Here is a 26,909-nt window from a genome sequence, read left to right as displayed (position 1 = left end):
ATTGCACGAGGACAGAAGAGCAAGGCACAAGTCAAACGGCAATCATCTGCCACATCCGTCCGCTGCCAGACGATGCTGTCTCAAAGATGCACACGCACCGCACGCACACTAGCACGCACACACGTGACATGCACGCAGCCACGCAACCCTGCCCTCCGCGACTGAAGAGGTGCGGTCGCATGACCTGGCAAACGCTTCAAATCTCACTAAAAAGGGGAATAATAGACCATCGACAACACAAACCGTCCCTGGCCGATCTCGCTGACATGTTCTATGCATCTCTGGTTATCCTAGCTGTTTTTGTACACGGCTACATTAACACATCGACCAAAATGGTCACTGCGCGTGAGCGGCTTGTCTTGAGGGCAGGGCGGTTACTCGAATCCCTAACTTCCGTCTGGAAGACCGCACGTTCCACGCCGCCCCGCGCGTCAATGTCACCGAAGGCCGGCGCGCCAAGGCGTACGTCATCTCTAAAGCACTGGCCGAAGACGACGGGCGCAGCGTTCGCGATAAGGGGGCAAAGCGTGCCGCCATTCGCGTGTCTCCCGATCTGACTCGTCATGGAGTAGGCAACAGCTCGAAGGGGGGGGGGGGGGGCAGTCCGCCGCGCCCCGGCCCCCTGTCCACGCACGTGCAGACCAGTACAGGGCACGTGCCGCGTGTCTGCGGGGGCACACACCTCCCACGAGCCCCCTTCTTCGTTTCAGAGGTGGGCGGGGGCCTGTCACACCGGCCTGAGCAGACCCGTCCTGACGCTGGTCTGGGCAGACCCGTCCTTAAGATGGTCTGAGTAGACCCGTCCTGAAGATGATCTCCGACAGTCACCCGTGAGAACTCACGCATGCGCGCTGAAAGCACGGCAGTGCGGGAGGCGTCACGCGGCGTGAGGCCCGACCGTGCAGTCACGCGGCGTGAGGCACGACTTTCCAATGGACTACTGCTGATGCCATGCTCCGTATCAGGAGTAGATGGTCATCAGGATCATCTGCAATAGAGGGACGTCATGTTTAAATTAGCAGCTCATGGAAATCAACGGACGCTTTCGCAGTAACACAGAGCTAGTGTTGATGTGTGAATGTGATGCCGTGCAATTACTGAGCACGGAGAGACAAATATGTAGTTTCGCAACAGCAAGTTGAAGAAGGAGGGAAAATGGGAGATGAGTTTCTTTGTTGATTTGATTCGCCTCCTTCATGGTCGCAAAACAGTCACTGCGGTCAACGCGCCATAAGATACTAATCAGCAAAGGAGGGATTCATCATCCTCTTAAAGTTGGGGACTGCAGCACCCTACCCACCCACCCACTCCCATCCCCCACCCGGCGCCGTTTCTCAACCGAACATGAAACTTCACCCCTGTTGGGAAAACGAATAAACAAATGAGGAATCGAAGAGTTCACCACGATAATACAAGGGTTGCCTCTGAGCCATGTGCATGCTATCCCCAGTCTCCATAAACCGCATGACTGAGCTTGAATCTCTCAATGAAGTGATATGACACCGCGGTCCACCTCTGTCAGGGGGGGGGGGGGGGAAGGGGTTACGCGGTCCTGTATTTCGCCGCATTTAGTCAGCGTACGGGGCTGCGTTAAACACCTCGACATAGTGCTGTCGGTAGGCTGTGATATATCATTTATCTTACATTTATCCTATGGACAGTGCTAATAGCCTTATTGCTCGTAGAATAGCCAGGAAAATGGACAGATAATGTATCTATGCCCCACTCTTCCTGGCTATTCTGCAAGGAATAAAAATTAACATCGTATCACCTACACACATCTCGTAAATATGATCACCGTAATTAACAATTTATATTTATCCTTCGTGGCATTAACCTTGCATCTCATTTGTCCAATAAATAATTTCGCAAACCTTTCATTTATGACACATATTACTTACCAAATACAGAATTTATCAAACAGGACATTTATCGAAACAAATTAAGTACCGAACGGATCATGTGTCAAACGTATAATGTATACAAGATATCCGACAGCAAACTTATGCATCGAGCATATCTCTATCAAACATATCCTTTAAACATATCAGTTACTTTACAATCGTATACTTTCTGTCACGAGTTTTACACTTCATGGGATATTCGTTTGGATATCATTAAACAAGTCCGGCAAACCACACCATCTGACGCCAGCTTCGCTGCCCAGCACTGACCTCCTCTAGCGAGATGGGGTTGGTCTTCATCTTGGTGTCGATGCTGTGGTAGCGTTCGTGCGCTAAATGCAGCCGCACCATGGCGATGAGGAAGCTCTCCACCGTCAGCACGCAGCTCTTGGTGAACCTCAGGATCAGGCACTCCAGAACCTGCCACAGAGGAGTCTCAGGGCCCACACGAGCAGCTCACACCAGAACCTGCCACAGGGGAATCTCAGGGCCCACGCGAGCAGCTCACACCAGAACCTGCCACAGAGGAATCTCAGGGCCCGCATGCGTAGCTCACACCAGAACCTGCCACAGAGGAATCTCAGGGCCCACACGCGTAGCTCACACCAGAGCCTGCCACAGAAGAATTTCGGGCCCATACGCGTAGCTCACACCAGAGCCTGCCACAGAGGAATCTCAGGGCTCACATGCGTAGCTCACACCAGAACCTGCCACTGAGGAATCTCAGGGCCCGCACGCGTAGCTCACACCAGAGCCTGCCACAGGGAAATCTCAAGGCCCGCACGCATAGCTCACTCCAGAACCTGCCACAGGAGAATCTCAGGGTCCCCATGCGTAGCTCACTGTGGTAATACGGCAGGGCCAACAGAACTGTACCATAACGTTGTTGTTCAGTCGTGAACGCTCATACATCGTTGTATTGTCGTATCGTTCAGGCGTTTCTGTTAGTGTAACGATGAACACAATGGACTAAGGATTATCTGGAGATATGGGTTCAATTCCCAGTGGACGGATCCATCTTTGCCGCGTTACCTGGCGAGAACTATCAAGAAACTGGAGAGTGACTAGTTACCACTGGTTCATTTAGACAGGAGTCGATGAAAGTAATAATCTAAAGCAAAGCCAACGGCAAGGAATCATCTTAGAGCGCAGAAACCTTGGAATCCGGGGGTCAAGAACCTCCCGCAAGCGGTAAATGAAACAATACAAGCGGGCATAAGAAGGTGGGCGTAGTTTAGTTATTTCTGCCGGAGCAGGACTGTGGTCAGGTACCTTGTTTGACACGGTGACCCCCGCCTCGTACAGGATGGGTCGCATGTTGTAGCTGGACGTCTTGTTAGAGTGGCTCCTGTCGTACTTCAAGAACGCCAGCTGGAACATTACGGGCCCCAATGAAGTGATGTTAGATACGGAAAAATGGATGATGAATCATCGTATTAAGGCTTATCAAAGTCACTTACACAAAGCATCCACCATTTCAATGTTAAACATTTTGTCTAAATAACTCTTTACAAACAACAGAGCAGGAACATACGATAAACACAGGCCAATACCACGCATGAGTCCGAGAGAAGTGAAAACCTCCGCCATAGTCCGCATCGAGCTAAGAGGGTCACAGCAAATGCTTAAAGGACACAAGTGGCAGTCTCTACTGACGGCCGAGCAGAGATGTACGAACTCTTGAGAACGACGCAGAAATCCCCAGACGGCCACGTCTGCCCCGAAGGCTTCCGCTATCTCCAGCAGCCGGGTCCAGGGCAATGACCATCTAATAGTGGAGAATGAGCACGATGGGCACTAACCCTCCAGTAGTGGAGCGTGAGCAGGATGGCTGGGATCTCGAACAGGCTGATACGGCCCGAGATGCTGTAGTCGCGCAGCATGATCAGCGACTTGCACAACTCCAGGCTCGGCTTGTCGGAGTGAAACGCTGCGGAGGAGACAGATGGACCTCATCAGAGCGTCATCAGGACGTCATCAGAGCACTAAGCAGAACTGTGTAGAATGGGGCGGCTCTGTTCCGAGCTGTAGGAGCTTAACATGGCGTATAGACGTATTCAGGGCAAACTTGCAGCTCAACACGGATAAACGTTAGTTGCCATGACAATTTTCTTGACAAATGCTATTAAATCTCAAGGAGGCTGGTAGTAACCCACGAAACGTGCCTGAATGACTAGACAATGGTTGATTCCCGAGTCATGCTGAAAGGAACGAGCAATCAGCTCAAGCTCGGCTAACCGATACTCGTAATAATTAAATAAAAGCATCTTCCAATACATGACGCACGCCATGAACTCCTGGACATCAAGTAGTGGTAGTCAGATCGAAGAACCTGGGGGTGCACGCGGTGCTAAGACGAGCCCCCTCCGACGGCACCAGAGACTCACTTTGTCTACCTCCCTTCCAGTGCGTCTTTAGAATCTTCAGCAGGATCACCGAGTCCACGTCCGGAGGATACTTGGCGACCAGCTTGGCCAGGATCAGACGCGAGTCGGGCTGTGGGCCAAGTCAGGGCTCATTTACTTGTAAACACGTCCGAATGCTAATAACGAAACAGAGCAAGACGGCACGTAACCTACACCGCCCGCTCTCTTTCCTGGCGTCGGAAATGAGGCCATCGTTGCTTTCGTATCTCTTTCCGCCTGCCCTCACACCCATACCGCTCAATGTAAGTGGTGCAAGGATCACGCAGATTTGTCGCCTTTCCTACTCTTTTGGCCTTTCCTGTAAGTCACAGCAAATTTTCACTTGATCTCCATTATTGGAGCGCATTAGTTACCAACGCTGCCAGGGAGTGCTTCGACAACGAGCCAGTTACATGTGGTCATGATGTGGCAAGTAATCGACAAGCGCAAGCAACGGCATCACGTGACCTAACGTTTACTGTGCGTCTGAAGATGATCTCTTTGACGCGTGTGATCTCAAATATCGTATGTGCTCACATATCGTATGCTGTCCTCGATGGTATCCGAGGAGACGGGCCGGAACACCATGTTGTCCTCGTTCACCTCCCTGAAATCAGCGCCCGGCGCGTCATCAGCTGTTTCGCGACTTTACAAACGCGCAGAGATGCCAGCTCAGCGACCATATAACATCACTACTCAAGGAATCGGACCTTTCCAGGCCTGTTGGGCTGGCTGATGCGTCGTATTGTCCACGGCAGCCAGCAGGCGTGTTGTTGGTGGTCCCTTTCAAGCCCTGACAAACGAGAAACATTCCATCCAACTACTAGGCATCACTCTTCTTTCGTGATTTACTGTCGTTTCCAATAATAAACCGATTACTGCACCTCACCTACGGCCAGATCTCCCCACTTACTCTACATTCACACCCACCTGGCATTAATTCATGTACAAACGCGCGTCTCACCACCAGACGTCGCCCCGATCGCCATGATGCCACCTGCCCTATCTTTCCGCCCGACTCTCTCGCCGCGCAGCGAGCAGCGAGCCTCGCTCACCAGATGTTGCTCTGCTCGTCGGTCAGGACTCTGAAGAGGAACTTGGCGTCCCTGTTGGGCTGCGCCGTCTGCGGCACCACGATGTAGTCGCCGGGCGGCAGGGTGAAGAAGGTGGCCGTCTCAGCGGGTGCACGTGTAGGCCGTCACGTCCAGCGGCTTCTGTGGCGCGAGCGGGGCGGGTCGAGCGCAGGTTAAGGACGGGTCTTCCCGTTTATACGTGTACGCTGTCCCGTCCGGGGTTCCTTCACAGCAGCGTCAGAAGAGGTCCGATCAAGGACAGGTCAGCAGGGTCAGAGATGGTGCGGTCAAGGTCAGATCGACTGGAGCACATCAAAGCTTTGGTCAGCTCTGGGCCAGCTCAGGCCACATGATACGCTTGGGCTAGTACCAGGACATCAAGAGCTGCAAACGCCCGGGTCAGGACCAAAACAGTGGGATACGGCAAAGGTCGAGTCAATGGCGGTAAAAATCTCAACAGTGGCAGGTCAAGGTCGAATTAGCAGAAATGCAGCATGGACCTGGCCCGCGGCAGGGCTAGCCACCCATCAATGCACAAGTCAAAGGAAGGTCAGAGGAGACACAATACGCTCGTGCACCACTCCCAGATCATCTGGGGCTCGGTCTGCCACGACCACCGCAGGCGACTCACGTTCGTGATCATGATCTCCTTGGTGAGCCGGTGACAGGTGTGGGGCACTCCGTACACGGAGAAGCCGATAGCCGCCAGCTGACGCCGCTTCTTCTTGACGTCGTCCGGCGGCAGCGTGTCGTACTCCTGTGTCAGTGACACCACCACGTGACACTTGTTGGCCGAACTGCGCGGGATCTGGATGTGGAACTGCGGGTTCTGCGCCGCCGTCTCTGTCGGATGAAAACAAGGCGGTGTTAGTGACACCACAATGTGATACTTGTTGGCCAAATGAGGCGGGATCTGGAATGTGGAACTGCGGGTTCTGCGCCGCCGTGTCTGTCAGGTGAAAACAAGGCACATGGTATTCCACTGCACTACGGTGCATAGACAACACACACAGGTGAACGTAGTCATCGGAAAACGCTCGATAGGTTAGAGAGAGACCGGAAAAATATGTCCAAACATATACCCAATGGGTTTAACCGAACAAACGCCAATCAACCAAACACATGCGCCGGGCCCTGTGAGGCTGGCATCAGTCGTCAACCCCGGGTCAGTGGTGAGCCCAGGTGCGGTGCCCGGGGAGAGGAGAGGAGGGCCTGCGAGGGCACTGGGTCCGGCAGAGGGCAGCTGCTGTGTCGTGACGCGACGTGACGTGACGCGATGTGACGTGGTCAGACAAGTGGTCAATGGATGGGTCGGGGTTTGCGGCAAACGCTGTCATTCTGGGATTGTCTGGTCGTCCAGCTCGACGTCCAGCTCTCCCGAAAACGGCAGTGGTATGTGCGGTTTAGAAGCATGGTGATTTTTACGTGTCCTGTGGCTATCAGCCTGCTGAAAACAAGCACATGAGCTCAATGATTAATCTCTTTGGACGTGCCTGGTGGCTGACAAGCAGCTGGGCAAATTGTTGTGACATGGAACCACTATGACTAGAAAATAGCACAAAAATGTGAGGAAGTAAGGAGCCGTGGGAACGTAAAAATGTATGCGACCGACATGAGGAATGCGTTTGAAAGATCTCAAAGCTGATTGACAGAGTGGATGTGCGCAAAAGCCTTACACAAATCACCCACCAGGCCAAATACTGCAAAGGCCTTTCGAATGGTATTTCTTGAAGTGATTTCGTGGGCGTGACATGCCACAGCCGCCTAATCCGCCATGTGTGTTCATTCTTCATAGGCAAGCAACATGTGCAATTCCGGCTCTGCCTGATGTGGCCTGACCCGACCGGTCCGATCCGATTCAATCTTAAACGAAATGTTCCGCGTTTTAAGATATTGTAGCAAGCATCAGCTTGATGAAATAAGCTTACGTACAGCTGTTGGTATGTTTTCAAGTGAAAACTGCTCTAGACAACACGCTTTCTCTGTTAAGTAAATATGCTGCCCAGTAGCATCATTGTTTGATCACGTCATCTTGCAGGAGCACTGTTTGAGAGACAGCTGACGGGCCGTGACATTTGGAGATCGTACTCACGAACGTCAGATATGCATGACTCGCCAACTGGTTTACGCATTGGCCTAGGTCACTGCATGGCCAATGGAATGACAGGATTGGAATGAAATTGTGACGGTATCATGGATACCTGGGTGACCTTGAAAAGTCTCCTCCAAATGGTCTGCACATCTTTGCAAGCGTGTAGCTCGAAATAGCGTGGGGGGTCTCAAGAATAGTAGAGTTGTGAACCATCGAATGATCTTCAAGGCGACTATTACAGTAAAAACCCAATACAAGTGTGGAACACTTCTTTTAACCGAGCCCCAAGCCTGACCCGTGATAATGCACACAAAAGCCATTGGTGTCAGCTGTCACCGTGCAACCGCAGCCGTCGTAACGATGCACTGTGACCTGTCGTACTTTCTTGAGACCCCCACCCCTCTGGGTCTTCTTTAGACTGCCACCTCAGCCCCTCTGAGTCTTCAAGGCGGTTATCCCTGGTCCCCCGACAGTTCTCAGAGCGGTGCTCTTAGCCGTTCTAAAGGCCGCAGGATTGACAGCCCGCCACCGCCAGGGTACCTACAACGGCACATTCTTGTGCTTATTCCCAAGACGGTAAGCTCCTGCATTGCTCTGAGACCTGAGCCGCAGCCCCTGCTCCCGGAGGATCTCCCATGGCAGCGACAGCGCGGCGCAGCCACGGGAGGAGCGCACGCACCACAGCTGGGGCCGCCGCCGGCGTTGTGCCCGGTCCGCCAGCGTCGGCGCGCCAGCACCGCCCGCCATGGCTTCTTGCTGTGCAGACAGCTCTCGTTCATCCAGTCGTCCGGCCCGATGTGCACCAGGTCCAGGTGCGTGAACACGCGGGCGAAGTCATCGAACGACATCCTGCCAGGGACGAGTCGCCGTCACAGGAGGTGTCGGAGGTCAGTGACAGTGCAGGGTGGTCAGACAAACCAGCGGGGCTCATTAAAACCACGCAGAGGCCATTGAGCCCATATAGAGGTCATTGAACCCGTACATACGTTGTTGAACCCACACGGAGGTCATTTAATGTGCAAAGATAACAGCAGAGGTTATCGAGAGCACACCAATGGCAAGGCCCCCACGATTACGCTGAGGACAGTGACGGCATACAAGACATTACTGGATAAGCATCCATCAAAAGCTCGTCGACATTGGCTGAAGACTCACTAGAAATATCTTGTTTCTGCTTGATAGGTCACCGAAATTCTCCATCCCTCATTAGTAAGTCACTAGAGCAACGCCCATCCGAATACCAAGAACTTCTCCTCGCTGTCTGACGACTCACCAGAACTCCCCATCGTTGGCGACCCGAACGCTGAGCAGGTCCTTGTCCCGGTCACTGAGACTGTCCCACTCCCAGCTCCGCTCGCTCCAGGGCCCGTTCCACTCGCCCTTGCCCCAGGGGTTCCGCAATCTGTGGGAGCGGGCGCCGGTCACTGACGGACGAGGCCTGGGAGCGCATCGACACGGGGCCAAGCATAGCCAGGTAACGGTACGAGCCTCAACAGAATCGTCTTTGACTGCGGAAAGCACCATGAAATTCCGCGGCCTCAGAACTAGACTTTAAGGTACGGTACGGAACTCGAACACTTGCAATTTTGGGTAACACTCCGAAGAGGCCAAACTGAGGTCCTTATCATAGCCAATGTTTTGGACAACACTGCGTGAATACTGCATTTGTCAAATTTACATACACTAGATATATTCGTTTCCGCTGACACGATTGATGAATTTTCGTGCAGTCACTGGTTCTTGCTTATGTCATACGCTTGTATCTGCATGCCATTTGCCGGTGCAGCAAAACGTTCGCTACGATTTGTCCAACAGAGAGTTACCAACGAACGAGCTGAGCGCCACAGCACAGTCCTGGAACGTATACGGCATGCGCGGCAGCCGGCTGTGCCGCGGGAGCACTGCATCGGTGTCCACCGCCGTGGCTCCGGCGTCCACCCTAAACCTGACCAGCGGCGTCTCTTCCAGCCTGCTTCGGACCCGCGCCAGGCCTTCGCCTCCGCGTCCATCCTCACCTGACCAGCGGCGTCTCCCCTAGCTTGCTCCTGACCCGCGCCAGGCCTCCATCACCGCGTCCATCCTCACCTGACCAGCGGCGTCTCCCCCAGCTTGCTTCTGACCCGCGCCAGGCCGGTCACGCTGTAGGCGTGCTGGGTCACCAGGCCGTTCCGCAGCCGCAGGTGCCGCTTCGTGTCCCGCTCCTGCCAGACACGCCGTCTTGACGTCAGTCATGGGAGGCGAACCGCGGAGCCCACGGCGTCGCGGTGACGCGGCTACAGTCCCGGGCCACGGCGGAAATACACAGTCTCCAACAAAAATCACTGGGATCACAAAAAATCACAAAAATCAGTAATCACTGATTAAACGAAACTCTGGAGATGAGGCATAAGAATAAACCGACCACCACGACCTGCGGTGCAACCGTTTAATGAAGTAACAACCTGTCGTGTTGCAAACATGTAAGTCGGCAGTGAGTTCCATTTTATGTCAAACTCTTGACATCTTGCACCTCATATGGCTCACAACATTGCGAACTGCGATTTTTGCAGCACGACAGGTTGTTACTTCATTAAAAAAGCGCCCCAGGCCGTAGTGCCTGGTTTAATCCTTTCGCTCACGTTAAGCTCGTTTAATAACCCCAGCACTTTTGTTCAAGCTAAATGAATTGCAAGATGTCAAGAGTTCGACATATCATGGACCAGACGGTCCGTCACCCGCTACCAGAAACATCTGGACACAGCGCGGTGTGGAGCTGCGGAGACTTCGGCTCCGACCCGCGGACAGCACGCGGCCGGACTGACCGTGGCGCGAGTCCGGGAGGGATTCGCCCCAGGACGCCGGAGTCCACGACTGCAGGACTCGGAGCCGGCGCACTCACGATGTGTATGCTGGCCACGATGAGGCTGGAGCGGGGGACGGCGCTGTTGAGCACCTGGTAGATGACGTACGTCTCCTGCTGCTGCAGGCTGAAGCTCTGCACGATGCCTCCCGTCAGATCTTGCAGGGCCAGCGTCGTCGAGTTCTGGTGCAGGCTCTCGTACGAGCCGTAGAACCTGCCAAAAACGTAAGCATATTACGCTCACAAGACGGCTTTGCAAAACATTTACATGCAGTGAGCTGCCTTGAAGCGTCGCGGGAAGAGGGGTTTATATATATATATATATATATATATATATATATATATATATATATATATATATATATGTGTGCGTGTGTGTGTGTGTGTGTGTGTGTGTGTGTGTGTGTGTGTGTGTGTGTGTGTGTGTGTGTGTGTGTGTGTGTGTGTGTGTGTGTGTGTGTGTGTGTGTGTGTGTGTGTGTGTGTGTGTGTGTGTGTGTGTGTGTGTGTGTGTGTGTGCATTATATGTAAAACATGCATGTTTATATATATATATATATATATATATATATATATATATACAGCATGGAAACGACAGCTAGCGTTTGAGCCATTATACGAACACTGCAAAGCAACGCAACGCCATTTTCCAGATGTTCACATGACTTTAGGCCGTCTCCATCCAGACAATACAAGCTGAATCAAGCTCCACCCAGCACAAAAGTGACGTTGACACCTCTCGCTGAGACTAGGCCACCTGCGTATGGGCCAGCCAACCTGACCCGACCTCAGGCCGGCTGGGGCCCACAGCCGGCACTCACTTGGCATAGGCCTTCTCGAGCAAGGCGGACCAGAACTCGGCCGGGTCGGAGGAGTGCGCGTACAGCAGGCGGCCGCGGTGGGTCGGCAGGCGGTCATCCACCATCACCTCCACCCACTCGCCGAAGTGCCAGAACCGGAACCTGCAACGGCGCGCACTGAGTCAGGGGTCGGGCCGGGCCGCAGGGTGGGTCACTCAGGATCAGGTCAGATCAGGTCAGGGAAAGATCAGGTAGTCAGGTTGCAGGTCAGGTCCGAGCATTCCGTGTTTGGTATGATTGCTTCAGGTCAGGCCTGATAGCTTTGAACCAAGTCAGGCTAAAACAGGGCAGATCAGATTCGGTTCGATCAGATTTTCGATGTCACGTTCCCTGATACCTTGGGCACGAAACATCTGGGCTAGTGATCCACCAACTATGATGATTGTCAAAAATGTCTATTGTTCATTGCGGCAAATCGCGTGAATGCTTGTAAAGATGACGCAAATAGACAACTAAAAGCCGTGTTATCGTTGTAATAACCCTTGTTAAAGGCAGTGTGATCACCACAGTGAGAGATCATGACCATGCTGTAGCTCATGATGACATAAGGCCCCAGCATTGCACGAGAGCGTCACACTTACACGACGCCATGACAGTCTGTCTGTTTACCATGTCTGTCAGCAACCGTCAGCTGAACACCCTATCGCTCCCGCGGCGTGAGCAACGATTTAACCAATTAATTGTAATGTAGCGTTCGAAACGTTAAGTTCAAAAAACGCAGGCTTATCATCCAGTTTTGCCAGCCTATATTAATCACGCCATTCTTGTGGCTGCACGTTGGACAGGCGGCATGGCATTGTACTTTCCCCGCAATTGGGAATCTATTCCTGCAGTTTTTGACAGCGGTGCCTTAAGCTCCCAATTCACACTTTTAATAACTTTGCATCGTTTGATCAAATCAGCTTCCAAACATGTCATCACAATGAGGATAAAGCCATCAAATGAGCTCAAACAGCACGCCAGGCGTGACGACATGACGCCGGTGTCGGCCGTCTGACTGTGTTACGGCCGGTGCGCTCCGGCCGGCGCGCTACGGCCGGTACGCTACGGCCGGTACGCTACGGCCGTTGCGCTCCGGCCGGCGCGCTACGGCCGGTGCACTACGGCCGGCGCGCTACGGCCGGTGCGCTACGGCCGGCGCGCTGCGCCGCCGCCACTGCGCCGCCGCCACTGCGCCTCTCGTCTGACCTGAACAGGCCGCAGTAATCTTGCTCGAACGACTGGTCCGGCGGCACGACCCGGTCCAGGAAGCGCGGGGTCAAGGTCAGCGTGGAGACGGCCTGCAGCAGCCAGATGTCTCCCAGCTCGCCCCGCTCCACGTCAAACCGACCGCTGCTGTCCGAGATGAAGCGGGGACGGTCGACGATCTCCTGAGGAGGCATCAGCGGCGTCAGAGGCGCTCTGAGGGGACACGTGGAGTGAGGGATCCCCTGAGGGAGCAATAGCGGCGTCGGAGGAGCTCTGAAGGGACACGTGGGGTGAGGGGTCTCCTGAGGAGGCATCAGCGGCGTCGGAGGAGCTCTGAAGGGACACGTGGGGTGAGGGGTCTCCTGAGGGAGCGATAGCGGCGTCGGAGGAGCTCTGAAGGGACACGTGGGGTGAGGGGTCTCCTGAGGGAGCAATAGCGGCGTCGGAGGAGCTCTGAAGGGACACGTGGGGTGAGGGGTCTCCTGAGGGAGCAATAGCGGCGTCGGAGGAGCTCTGAAGGGACACGTGGGGTGAGGGGTCTCCTGAGGGAGCAATAGCGGCGTCGGAGGCGCTCTGAGGGGACACGTGGAGTGAGGGGTCTCCTGGGGGAGCAATAGCGGCGTCGGAGGCGCTCTGAGGGGACACGTGGAGTGAGGGGTCTCCTGGGGGAGCAATAGCGGCGTCGGAGGTGTTCTGAGGGGACACGTGGAGTGAGGGGTCTCCAGACACAGCACAGGACGGTCATGGGTCTACTGGGGAGACTCAGAGGAAACAGCGGTTTCCTAAGAAGATAGGAAAGTAATGCATTTTTTCTGAAGGGACGCGGAAGAGTCAGAAGTCTCATTGGGAGATGCAGGAGTCATATGATCTTTCGAGAGTACACTGGAGAGTCGTACGATCTCCCTCGGATACACAGGAGGGTTAAATATCTATCGAAGAGACGCAGAGGCGTTAGCTGCTGGGAGTCTCCTAAGCGCACCCAAAACTAGTGCGCGACTCTTAAGAGGGCACGAAGGTGTCAATTCTTCCGAAAGACACGAATCGTGCGAAATGTCTTCTAAAGACCTTGTAAAACGGCGAGGGGTCCACTGCGGAGATCTAGAAGAGGCAAGATTTGGGAGGGAGAGGGGTAGAGGTCTCCTTATGAGACACAGGACAACCATGCCGTTGAGAAATTAGGGGTATTCTGAGCGAGCACAGAGAAGTCAGAGACATCCTGGAGAGACGCGAAATCTGCAGAAGTCTGCTACAGAATAGGCTGGGAGGGAGCGTGGTCAGTGCACCAAACCCTGAGAACACAGCGCACTGGGTGGCAAGACGTCTCTTCCAGTCTGGCAGTGGTGTCGTGCTGCGGGCTTTACTTGGATAAGCCAATGCTCTGGAAATTACGCTAGCTCCAATTGTCGTTTTCCCAACCCCAGTACTTTCAGCTGAGGGTAAAAGTCATTGGGGGTTTCACTCGATGTTTGAAAACTACGCCACAACTGAGCTTATCGCCATCCCTGAAAAGCCCGGTAAAAATCGGGCAGCAGCTCCTCCATGGGCAGCAACTTGACCACTTGACTCGGTCTGTACAAATGCTTAGTCGCGCCTACGCTCTATTCAAAAGCAGGGCCGGTGTGACTCTCAGTGAGGTTCAGCCAGCATACGCCGCTGTCATAGGCCTAATAGAATGAAGACTTTTTGTGATGTTAGACCATGCATTAGTACATATACTATATCCAGGTCATGAGGAAAAAGTACGCTATCATCTATGAACAACACATCTGTTTGCGTTCCGACTCTGGTCTCACATTCTTTTAACTCAGCAAACCATGCTGTAAATGACGAATTTAAACGCAGATGGGTCGAAACCGTAAACGACGATAAGTAAATGGGATTTGACGTCACCAATTAGGTCTAAAGAACGGCCTCGCAAAGAACAGCACCTCAAGTATAATATATATATATATATATATATATATATATATATATATATTGCCCTCCCCTAAAAACATTATGGCACATGTTTATTCGTACGCTATTTAGAAATATATTTATACTTTTCATTCTACACTACAGTAACAGACTGTCATTACACAACCATTTCTACCTATTAATATCACCATATTATTACAAAGCTACTTTACGCCATCATATACGCTACTTCTCATCAAACCACTTAACACTGCCTCCCCCTCTCTCCTTCCGCCCGCCGTGGGCACTCACGTGCGGCCGGAGCCAGACCAAGACCAGACCACTTAACGCTGCCTCCCCCTCCCTCCTTTCGCCCCCCGTGGGCACTCACTGCGTCGGAGCCAGACCAGACCAGACCACTTACACTGCCTCCCCCTCTCTCCTTCCGCCCGCCGTGGGCACTCACGTGCGGCGGAGCCAGACCAAGACCAGACCACTTAACACTGCCTCCCCCTCCCTCCTTTCGCCCGCCGTGGGCACTCACGTGCGGCCGGAGCCAGACCAAGACCAGACCACTTAACACTGCCTCCCCCTCCCTCCTTTCGCCCGCCGTGGGCACTCACGTGCGGCCGGAGCCAGACCAAGACCAGACCACTCAACACTGCCTCCCCCTCCCTCCTTTCGCCCGCCGTGGGCACTCACTGCGGCCGGAGCCAGACCCAAGACCAGACCACTCACACACACTGCCTCCCCCTCCCTCCTTTTCCCCGCCGTGGGCACTCACGTGCGGTCGGAGCCAGACGACACCGTGCGGCGGTGGCTTCTTGCCCAGCGCCTGACCGGAGGCCGGGAAGTCAGGGTCCTCGAACAGCAGGCCCCGCTCGCGGCACGAGCGGCGTATGTGCTGGTACGTGCCCTTGGCGGCTGAACCCGACTTGCTGATGGTCCGGTCGATGGTCCAGTACCTGGTGCGGAGGACAGGGTGGTCAGCTGGAGTCCCCAAAAGCAGAGGTGGTCAGCTGGAGCCGCAAAGGGCAGAGGTGGTCACCTAGGGCCCTTCGAGCAGAGGTGCCCTACGGACAGAGGTGGTCAGCTGGGACTCTACGGGCAGAGGTGGTCAGCTGGAGCCCCAAGGGCAGAGGTGGTCAGCTGGAGCCCGAAGGGCAGAGGTGGTCAGCTGGAGCCCCGAGGGCAGAAGTGGTCAGCTAGGGCTCTTAGGGCAGAGGTGGTCAGCTGGGGTCCTACGTACAGCGGTGGTCAGCTGGACCCCAAGGGCAGAGGTGGTCAGCTGGGGTCCTACGTACAGCGGTGGTCAGCTGGAGCCCTTAAGGGCAGAGGTGGTCAGCTGGAGCCCTTAAGGGCAGAGGTGGTCAGCTGGAGCCCTTAAGGCAGAGGTGGTCAGCTGGAGCCCTTAAGGGCAGAGGTGGTCAGCTGGACCCCCAAGGGCAGAGGTGGTCAGCTCGGGCGCAGACAGAGATAGGCCGTTCAGGTGGGGATCAGAAGTACAGGTGTGGTTGGAGGATATATACCAGCGTTAGGATGCTTATCGTGCATAAACCGAAGCCGGCTTTGAATAGGATTCAGCTCTGGATTTGAGTTTCGCATATGCGGGCCGCAAAAGTCCGTGGACTTGAAAAGTAAATTTTTGTGCTTCATGAGTGCCTAACTACGTGCGTTGTCTTGTGAAAAGCCTTGTGAAAAATGGCACTATCTATGCAGAGCTTCACCAGTACAAGAAACAATGGACGGAAGCCCACGAAACGCCAATGTGGCTTTGCGTGGACGTAACGGTCTGCTATTCGGACCAGCCTGTCCGACGGAAAACAAAAAAACAGTTGCCATGCTTCGGGCCGATATAACGACGGATTGCATGACTGAGCGTAGAGAACTGATGTCGCCGTCACGGGCTCTCAGCTCTCAGTTTTTACAGGCGGCGTGAGGCTACGGAGTCTCTTATGCGATGTGCGACGTGGCTTTACAATGCTGCATTGAGATCCCTCACAATGTCTGACCTGAGGTCAAGCAGCCTAAGAAGGGATTTGATTCGCTTAATCAAAGCCGATGTCGTTTGTCACACTTTGCGTGGTTTGTCAGCTGTCATGTACCAAAACCGCGTCGATGTAGTGACGTCACTCGGTACCCCCTCCCCCCCTCCCCCTCATGCCGCGGCCGTGCCCGGCAGCTGCAAACGTAGTGGTCGTGATCAGCGACACCCCACCTGCAGCATTTTGCGTTTACCCCGTGTTCTCGTGGTTTTGCAGGTGCCAATCACAGGAAGCATTCTGTTCGGAGCTGATGTGAGTCGTCTCTCACGCAGCTGCCGGCCCACCTCGCTGCACAGCATACTGTGTAGCATGACGCCCGCGCACTGTGACACTGTGCAGATGCGTGCCCAGAATACCCCTGCGCCGCCCGCAGGCCGCCCCCGGGCGTCCCAGTTCGGTGGGGGCGCCGGTCGGCAGCGGCCTGGCAGCGGCGGTCTGCACGGGTCATCTGCTCATGACACCCGGTGTGTTCTTGACCGGATAGCTGAACTGCAGTCATCTAATCATCATGGTGGTAATGGTGTGGATATTTCAGTTCTGTGTATGTGTTTGTGCATCTGTGTGCATATGCTCCGTCTGTGTATATCTGGGTGCGTAGCGCGTATGTTCCGTGGATGTGTACATGGTGGTTAGGTCTATATCTGTGTGCTCTGTGTGAGTGTAGATCTGATACACACACTCTGTGCGTTTTTGCGTGCGTACACACTCCGCGTTTTTCCCAGAGGGGCCGCGCGGCCGTAGCCAGATACACTCCCAGGGAAGCAGTGTGGCCGCACCCAGATACACTCCCAGAGGCGCCGCGTGGCCGTACCTAGATACACTCCCAGAGGCGCCGCGTGGCCGTACCTAGATACACTCCCAGAGGCGCCGCGTGGCCGTACCTAGATACACACCCAGAGGCGCCGCGTGGCCGCTGCCAGATACACTCCCAGAGGCGCCGCGTGGCCGCTGCCAGATACACTCACAGAGGCGCCGCGTGGCCGTACCTAGATACACTCCCAGAGGCGCCGCGTGGCCGTACCTAGATACACTCCCAGAGGCGCCGCGTGGCCGCTGCCAGATACACTCCCAGAGGCGCCGCGTGGCCGCACCCAGATACACTCCCAGAGGCGCCGCGTGGCCGTACCCAGATACACTCCCAGGGGCGCCGCGTGGCCGTACCTAGATACACTCCCAGAGGCGCCGCGTGGCCGTACCCAGATACACTTCCAGAGGCGCCGCGTGGCCGTACCTAGATACACTCCCAGAGGTGCCGCGTGGCCGCTGCCAGATACACTCACAGAGGCGCCGCGTGGCCGTACCTAGATACACTCCCAGAGGCGCCGCGTGGCCGTACCTAGATACACTCCCAGAGGCGCCGCGTGGCCGCTGCCAGATACACTCACAGAGGCGCCGCGTGGCCGTACCCAGATACACTCCCAGAGGCGTCGCGTGGCCGTACCCAGATACACTTCCAGAGGGGTAGCGTGGCCACGGCGGTACTCCCGACCACCTCTCGCGCCGCTCCGGTGCATTGTTCTGGGCATTGCTGTCGGGTGAAAGGCCACGGCTGGCCCGTACTGGGCAGCGCTCCGGGTGCGAGACAATGATCACATCACCACACAAGGCCCCTTGAGTGCCGGCGTGGGTCAACAATGTGAGCGGGGTCAAAGCCGGGAGCAGTCGTGCGCCCAACGCCCATTGTCCGCGGCCCGCACAGCAGCCGCTGGTGCGCTGCAGCGATATACGGAGATATTGTCTGAATGCGCCGAGTAGTGCGGCGAGCGTCGCCGGGCGATCCCCGTCTGTCTCTGCCGTCACCGCTGCCAGCGGCCGACCTCTGCCCGCTCATCCTAACGACGGGAGCGTGCCGCCCGCGGCAACGAGCGGACAGTTAGTGCCGGTACACAGGCACCGTGTCGTGATCTGACGGCCTCGTTCCCGCCCCACGCCACTGGGTCAGTGCGCGCTCCGCCGCCGGCTTTGCTCCATCTCTTGCAGTTCTGCCCCAGCTCCGTGCCAGCTCTGCTCCATCTCTTGCAGCTCTGCCCCAGCTCCGTGCCAGCTCTGCTCCATCTCTTGCAGCTCTGCCCCAGCTCCGTGCCAGCTCTGCTCCATCTCTTGCAGCTCTGCCCCAGCTCCGTGCCAGCCCTGCCCCATCTCTTGCAGCTCTGCCCCAGCTCCGTGCCAGCCCTGTCCTCGCATCCAAACACCCGCCGCAGCACTGCCGCGTGGCTGGTCAGCGGAGGTGAAACACCGCCGCGGCCGCGTCAGCCATGCGCTGCATCGGCCTCGGGCGCTGAGCTCACTGTGCACAAACTGTGCACAGGGTGTGCGCGCTGTGCACCGCACTCCGGAAGGCCCAGCGCCCATGCCGGTGCCGCTTTTTCGCCAGACTGCACGAGCTGCTGTGGCTTCGGTGGTCGACCGCGAGCCTGTTTAAAAATCCCCAAACAATGGCGCCGTGGTGTAAGACACCGGCGACATTGACGAATAGCGTGAATGGTTCGCGAAGCTCACGACAGGTGAGCTACACGCCAAGCGGGGGCGAACGCGTCCGGCGTCTGCGCGATGAAGCGAACGTGTACACGCCGCGGCGGCGCATCGTGTTACCAGGCACTGACGTGCACATGCGGCTACGTATGCTATGCTGCCATGGCCTATGATGTCATGCTGCTGTGCTATGCTATGCTATGCTATGCTGCCATGCTGCTATGCTGCTATGCTATGTTATGCTGCTATGCTATGTTGTTGTGCTGTGCTATGCTGCTGTGTTATGTTATACTGCTATGCTATACTGCTATGCTATGCTATTCTATGCTGATATGCTATTCTTTGCCGCTATGATATGCTGATATGCTATTCTTTACCGCTATGATATGCTATGCCGTTATGCTGTGCTATGCTGCTATGCTATGCTATGTATGTTACACGGGATGAATGCTCCGACGGCGCGCGGTGTTGCACGCCATTAACGTAGCGCCCAGCCTGACCAAACGGCGCTCATGAGCCAGTCAGCGGGGTCACGTACCCAGGAACGACAGCGGCCTCTGTGGTCCCAGGAACAGCTGTGCACACACCGCGGTGCAGTCCTGACCTCTGACCTCAGCCCACAGGTCGCCGGCCAGCCGCTTGTGCGCCGGCAGCCGTATGGCTTCGGCGAAGTTCAAAGGCGATCGCCGACCCAAAGCTGGTGGAAGTCTGAATGGTGTGGGTGTGCCTCATGGAGTCATGGGTTATTGCGTCGACCCGTGACTTCTAACTGTTCCCAGACGCCTGGCTGCGCGCCGCGTCCAGCCGGGGAACGACGCGATGGAATTACGGGAGGCCGTGCTTCGTGACATTTAAACTTTGTACGAGGGGAGGCATTGCAATTCGTTTCGATATCGTAGCCTGTTAATGCGAGGAGCAAAAATCACACACCTGTTGTCAAAAACCGTAAAAATCGATGTAGACTGCGCCTACGTGGTGGTTTTATGTGGTGGCATGAAGTTACATCGGCGTCCTACATACGCAATATAATCAGGCGTTTATGTCACCAGATGTGTGCTCCAGCCTCCTAAAGAGCACCGAGCGCCCCAAATTTGACACGCTCCGCCCACGGCAGCGCTACCTACCGGCAGTGGCAGGGCGGCGGCGCGGCGTTCTTGCGCGCCGGAGGGCCGTCCTCGGCCTGGACGTCTGGTTCGGAGCGAACGCGCCGCACGGCCGGCCTCTCGGAGCGGTTGCTCGAGGCCAGCCGCACCGGACGCCGCTCCAGGGTCTGCGCGTTCAGCAACACCATGGTCCGGCGGCGGCCCGCCTCCGGCCCGTGCCGTGTTCGGAGGGGCGGGTCTGGTCTTTGGAGAGGCGAATCTGGCCTCCAGATAGGACCGCAGAGATGCAGAGCTGGCAGAGACGGCAGAGATGCAGAGCCGGCGGAGACGCGACGGAAGATGGCGTCAGCTGGCGCAGTCACACCGCCTCGCTGAGCTCAGACTCGCCCGGCTTCCGGCTCGCCAACCGACGGGCTGTCCTCAGGCTGTCGTGGCAGAGACGGCCGCGTCGGCGGCAGCGGTCTGCAGGAACGCTGGCAGAGCCGCAGCTCCTGCAACAGCAGCGCTGGCTGAGCCGCAGCTCCCGCAGCAGCAGCGCTGACTGGGTCGTAGCTCCCGGCCACGCCCGGTCGGACGTCGACAGCAGCGCCGCTCGAGAGTCACGCCTTCGGAGGCCTGTCACCACAAGCTGATCACTCACTCAGCGGGGCAGCGCTCCAAAGCACGCTCCGGCGCGCGCAGAACCACCTGTCACGGCCTCTGAGCAGCCCTTTTCTTTTTAAACACTTCAGCGCTATGGCCTTCAGCCTCGCGCAACGGTGGCTCCGACAGCGCTTTTCCGATGGTTTCCTGTCTCAGAGCAACATCAATTCACGCTGAACTTCTTTCTTCTCCTCCTCAGAGTTCAGTCTGCTCTGGGCCTCGTCTGCGCCGCCCGCTTGACCGCACTTATGTGATTGCAAGGCACAATATTCTTTTCACACGTCCTCGACGCTCGCACAACAGCTTGCTGCCCCGAATCCATCGCGGAGGCCTTGATTACAGCGGCCGCCACACGGCAGCAGAGGTCGGCGGTCCCAGTCTCCCCACCAGTGCACCGCCTCCAGTCCGTCTCCCCGCCGTACCCAGAAGCACAGCCGGCAGTCCTTGCCCGTCTCCCCGCCGTACCACCGCACGTACCGCGCGCCGGGCCAGCAGTGCCGCCGGTCGTGGCCGCCGCGCCGCCTCGGTCGCTGAACGGTCCGGGGCGCCGGCAGCGGCTCGGTTGCACAGTCGGGCGGCGCTCGGGGCGATGTAGGTCCGCGTATCCGCCCGGGGCCGTGCAGAGTCAGCGCCGCCGCCGCCGGCGGGCAGCCGAATCGGCCGGTCGTGGGCTGCAGCGACGGCGAAGGGCCGGTGATATACGGCGGGGCCGGATACGCCGTGTGACCGGCCCGTCGGCGTGTACCAGGGTGCCGCTCCTCTGATGACGCAGTGATACACAGCTACGGGGGCGGGCCGATAACGCGCTGCGGACGCACGGGCGGCGGAGCCGGGTGTTGACTTCCGCTGAAGAGATTGCAGGTATCCGGGGTGGGAGCACACACACAGCGCTGCGAGATGGCCTGCTTCCAAGTCGGCCGCGGCGTGTCTTGCGAACGTTATGTCAACACTTCACTCGGTTGAGTTCAACACGCACGACTGCGGACCGCGGTTGGCTCATCAGTCGGTCGCGGTCCGGACCCGGTCCCGGTCCCGGTCCCGGACGCAGTCCGCACCGGCTCGCTCCCCCGCTGCACAGCCTCGGTCCGAGCGGGCCGCTCAGAACGCCCGAGACCTCAGCTGTCCCTGCGTGTGAGACACGATGTTCGCCGCCTGCCGTCCACCGTCCGCTGCGACGCCCCGCGGCGCCCCTGCGAGACGCTTCACTCGGGCGCTGGGACACGGCGGACTTCCCGCGGAGGCGTCGCCGTCGCTTCGGGCCAGTGGGACACAGCCGTCTCGCTCCGGACCGCGCGACAATTCAGCACGGCCACTGGCCGTCGCCGAGACCTCCCGCCGTGCGCACCGCCCGCTCCTCACGCAGAGCGGGTCCGAGCGAGCTCCCGCGGCGGCCGGCCGGCAACTGTGCTGCGCAGACCGGGGTCCGGCCGACAGACCGCCCACGGCGGACCGGGACACACGGCACTCCACAGACTAGGACACGAGGAGCCCCCGCCGCGCCGCCGTCGCTGCCGCCCACCGCCGCCCCTCCGTCCGTCAGCGCCCGCTGAGGCTCGACTGCGCCGGCGGCCGCCGCCGGCCGATCACTTCCGGCGCCGCCGGAACCGTTAGCGCTTCCCAAGCCAGAGCCGGCGGGGTCGCCGCCGGGCGGCGCTCGGCCGACGGCAGGCGGCTGGGAACCGGCGCCGGCCGACGGGCTGTCACGCTGTCACGCTTGCGTGACGCGTGTGTGACGCGCGCGTGACAGGCGCGCGGCGGCGGTGACGGATCAGCCGCGGGGTGGCGCTGGCGGCGTGACAGCCGCGGTCTGCGCGACGGTCGTCTGTGACGCGCCGAGTTGATGAGGATTTGATGAGGCGTCCGTTCGTTTGTTGGTTGGGTGCTCATCGACATCTGTCTGAGCACAAACATATCTTGGGAACCTTTAGGTGTCGCGACGAAGCATGGGCGCCACAACGAATGGCTCCGCGATGGACTACCCCGATCAACAAATAGCTTAGGTGAGGTACTTCTACGCCACAAGCACTGAAACCTGATCGTCCCATTTTCAGGTCTGTCGGCTGGATCGGATGGAAGGTTGCCCGTACGAAGATTCCCTGTACGGGAGCCTCGTTGTCTTCCGCCGGTGGTGGTACCGCTTCACTTGTAACCCTTTATTCCGTCAGGTAGGAGGCCTCCAGCCCGTCCCCTGCTCATCCAGCCTCAGCAGAAGACGTCGCCAAGCGTGCTGCCGTCAACTGCGGTCGGCCCCGCTCCAGCGGCGCCAAACGGCCGAACCGCAGACCGCCTGCCGAATACCTGCCGAGGACGCGATCGCGCGATACCGGGGCGGCTCGCCTGAGAGTGGCCGGCATGTCTGCCGCGGCAGCGGTCGTGTCGCGGCTCTGGTCACGCCCGCGAGGCCTCGGAGCCGATAGAGCGGTAAACAATGGGTGCTGCCCATCAGGCGCTGCTGAAGCCGGAGCGTGACCGGCGTAGGTCTGAGATCGCCGGCGCGTGAACAGTCACGGCTGGACACACAAACAGCACCGACCGCGACATTGGCTGTCGCGCTCTCCCGGGCCTTTCCCCTCAAAGCCGGCTTCTCTGGATTTTTCCAGCGTTCTTTCATTTCTGGACCTCTACTAAAGCTCCTTTCTCTTTGTCTGATCCATCCGTCTATAGCTGTTGGATTATATATATTTCGTGTTCGTGTTTGTGGCTAATGAAAGCCCCTTATTTCACACGGCTGTGCGATATCCTCCGCCACATCTGCAGCCGTGGTGACCCCACATCACAGCTTGTCAATCTGCTCATCTCTAAAGCCGACCAAAAAGCCGTGCATCGCCCGCGGACCCATGTAAACAGCCCACTAACCGCTGGTCGACCGCCAGTGGCGTAACCAATGGTGAAGTTTTGTGGCTTCCCCTTTCCACTCTGCCTCCCCCCCCCTTCCCCCCCCCCTCGCTCTGGAGGAGGCGGACCCCTAGAGCCGAAGGCCCTAGTACTCTTTGGCAGTTTCAAATGCCCATAGGGCTTTAAAACAAAACGAACGGGCCCTAAAGTATCAAGGTGGACCACAAGCCTAGAAAAATGTCATCCGTGTGCAAAAACAGGGTCCTACAGTGACGAAGAAAGGCTCCTTTGTTTGCAGAGCCCCTATAACCCGAGTTGGTGCCCTCCTGAGCGAAATCCTGGGTGTGCCACCGTTGGTGGCAGCGCCGCCCTGCCACCAGGATAGCCGCAGCCGCGCAGTTCCCACGGTCGTCCGCCGCCCTGCCGTGACGTCACAGGTCGTCCCCAGCCGGCCAATGACGCCGCGTCTCCGCGAAACCGCCGCCGGCTATCAGCCAGATGATCGGCGATGGGCAGGGCAGTCATCGCAACACACGGCCTTGGGCGCAACAGTTCGGCGAAGCTGGCAGTCGCGGTCGGGCCCACACGGACCGCGGGCTCATGCTGGAGTGATGGCGCTACAGATGGCGCTGACTGGGCGCCGGAGGGCTGGCAGCACACTGATGATAGTAATTAGGGGAGTTGGCTCACGGCGTGAGTAACTGATCTAGCTATAAGCGTTGCAATCGCTCACGAGGGACTGGTCGTGTTCTAGGGCGGCCTGACAGCCTGATGGTTGAAATGGAAAAGAATGTTATCGACTTTTTATCCTGTTCGGATTGCATGACGCTAGTTTGCTGTGACAGGGTGCATGATGAGAAGGGCGCCTTCGTGAAAGGGTAACACACATCTCATGCAATCTTTACTCGTGAATGTGTGTGACGTTCAGAGTGAGACATGGGAAAGTCCGTTTCTATGGGTGCAGGAGCATCCTCGGATGCCGCCGTCCTTCAGACGGATCAAAGCCTGATCTCCGCGGATCGAAGCCGGATCTCCGCTGATCTGCGCCGGATTTGTGCCGGAACTGCGCTGGATGTTCCGTGGTGGACACTGAACGGGCGGCCACCGGACCGGAGCGGACTGGGGAGAGGAGCAGCACGCGCCTCCCCCCGAGCGTGCCAGGACTGTGGGCAGCGCTCTGGACCATGTCTCGCCTCGGCCGTGTCTCGCCTCTGACTGTGTCTTGCCTCAGTCTGTGTCTCGCCTCTGATTGTGTCTTGCCTCAGTCTGTGTCTCGCCTCGGTCCGTGTTTCACCTCGGACCACGTCTCGTCTCTGACGGCATCTCACCTCGGTTCGTGTCTCGCCTCGGTCCGTGTCTCGTTTCTGACCGCGTCTCGCCTTAGTCCGTGTCTCGCCTCGTAGACCTCTCTCGGGACAATTTGTGGAGCCTCGGCCGGCAGGGTAGAGGCCTTGAAACTAAATATACCGGAGAGAGGGATCAGACGCCCCGACGTCCTGCTGGGGTAATGGGCGACGGGAAGGTGAAGTGAGCTGTACAGCATGCCGGCGTGTGACGCGTCACGGTCACAGCTAGCAAAATAGCCCCGAGACTGTCGACATAAACAAGACGGCACTAGTGACCGCCTCAGGTAGCGAGCACTGTCGCAGACCAAAGCACAACATTAAAAAGTAACGATTGCAATAAAGCGTTGGTTCCCTAGCCGATTATACGGCGGGCCACAGCCGTCTGTCTGGCGAAGTCTAATGGCTGCTGGCGGGCTGACGGCACCGAGATGAAGCAGCTGACTGCACAGGCCTGAGCCAGAGCTCCAGCACCGAGTTATCATGGACAACTGCTGGAACAGCGATCATGGGTATGATAGCAGGCGATGTTGTGTTGTTGTTTGTCAGGCCAGGCAAGAAACATGTGAACCAGTGGTGGGCGGCTATCTTTGAGTGTTAGATGATCCGAGGTCTCTCCTCGAAATATGTGCGACTGACATCATGTGATGGTTAGACAAAGTACGGAGGAGTTTCATAAATCTTAGGGAGGTTGATTACGTTTTAGATGTGAACACTTTATAGGGCATACACGCTCTAAACAATCGCTGCTGCCCAAACATCCGGTCTAAGGGCAATCATTTTAGCAGCGTTATCATGCGGAGGGTAGCCAACGTAAGCAGAATGTCCAGCCAAGGCAAAGCTATCACAAAACAGACGGAATCTGGTTGGAGGACTTAAGACATGTGTGGGTCAGGTAATGCACAAGCTCCGGTGGAAGACTTGCGAGTCTGACAACATCGGAGAGACGCGCTCAGGGCGCATGCCGCTCGACCCCACACATACTCATCATGCCAACATCACATCATGCATCACATCACATCACTTTATCATCACATCACATCACACGATCACTCTTTGCCTGAGAGGGCCGGATGAACTGCGGCGAAGCTTGCGACCTTTTGGCTTACGAGTGCTTGGATCCCTACGACACACTCCATGGTCCACTGCCGCTCGAGCCGAAACCGGTCCGGAAAAGCTAAGGTCGTCCGAGATCTTATCAGTCAGCTTTAGTTCTCAGAGATCGCGTTCGCGGCCCGCGAACGCTAGCAGCCTTCGACGGAGTCAATACCGGTGGTGCCGGTGATATATCACTGGCACCCGGCGACGACCGCTATGCGATGTTTGTCAGCGTCGGATGTACTGCATCCCAGAGAGAATGAGTCATCTGTCTAATCTGTCGATAGCACGGCGAGCCACGGACGTCTGTGGCCGGCTTTTTCGGCGGATTGTGTTGCGTCAACCACAAGTACGAGACAGACGTCTTCCTGGACCCAGCATTCCTCCCCAACATGGTCCGGTAGTTTTCCAGGTGATGAAAATTGAGCGGGTGTTTCACAACATGACCGCCAGATTCCGTGCGTAAATTGTATTATGACAGAATAAAACCGTGCGGTTCTGTACGAGTATAGTAAGCGTGTTTGGTTTGAGAGTGCCGAGGCAGCGCTGAGCTTATTGAAACGAATCCCGACCCGTCACACTAGGTAACCAAACGGCTCAGGTGGGGGCCAGCTAAACCCTATAGCAAAAGTTCTCTAAACAAAAACTCACCGCTTGACCGACCGGAGTCCATCTTAGCACACGTTTTCTGTAGACTTGACCCCTGCCCACTACGGGAGCCCAGGCTGCGTTACTGACTAATGAAACATTTGAACGTGAAAATGTGGGATATTACGGCATTTTCTGGCTGATATGATCTGTTTCCTTTCCAGCATGCCGTTCATTACACTCGAATATTTATGCGAAGCATTGGTGCCAGCAGCCTGGGCTGTGCACGTAAAAATGCACACCTAATGCTACTCTCTCAGGCGAAAAGGCAATAGATGCATCGTATGCTGACAATGCGACACAACGTTGGCGAGGGCGTGCTGCTATCGGCGATGAGCCAGTCACTGTACCTGGATATGGTGGACCTTTTCTCCTCGGGTCTGTGGGGGCCGCCGTTCAGTCCGTTGGATCTCATCCATAGTTCTCGCTCTGAAACAGGACCAAACGCACCACTCAGCTGACGTCGG

At 56.8% G+C, this 26,909-nt stretch overlaps 1 protein-coding gene across 1 annotated transcript; it reads right to left on the bottom strand.

Annotated features, from left to right (window-relative positions):
* Positions 1-605: 605 nt before the first annotated feature.
* On the bottom strand, positions 606-26,871 carry LOC119104632 (calpain-1 catalytic subunit-like; the record flags this gene model as incomplete). Its single annotated transcript, XM_037228349.1, is given in 17 exon segments — positions 606-988; positions 2,175-2,324; positions 3,177-3,275; positions 3,707-3,834; positions 4,292-4,400; positions 4,847-4,916; positions 5,365-5,486; positions 5,488-5,523; positions 6,014-6,225; positions 8,154-8,323; positions 8,748-8,876; positions 9,560-9,675; positions 10,353-10,527; positions 11,134-11,274; positions 12,361-12,542; positions 15,041-15,221; positions 26,793-26,871. Coding segments are annotated over 17 exon segments (2,126 nt in total), but the record flags the coding sequence as incomplete, so codon positions are not given.
* Between the last annotated feature and the right edge of the window lie 38 nt (positions 26,872-26,909).

Source organism: Pollicipes pollicipes, unplaced genomic scaffold (genome assembly GCF_011947565.3).
Source record: "Pollicipes pollicipes isolate AB1234 unplaced genomic scaffold, Ppol_2.1 Scaffold_6052;HRSCAF=7182_pilon_pilon_pilon, whole genome shotgun sequence".
NCBI lineage: Eukaryota > Metazoa > Arthropoda > Thecostraca > Pollicipedomorpha > Pollicipedidae > Pollicipes > Pollicipes pollicipes.
Note: the sequence above shows the minus strand (reverse complement) of the source record. Positions and strands in the feature narration are given on the sequence as shown.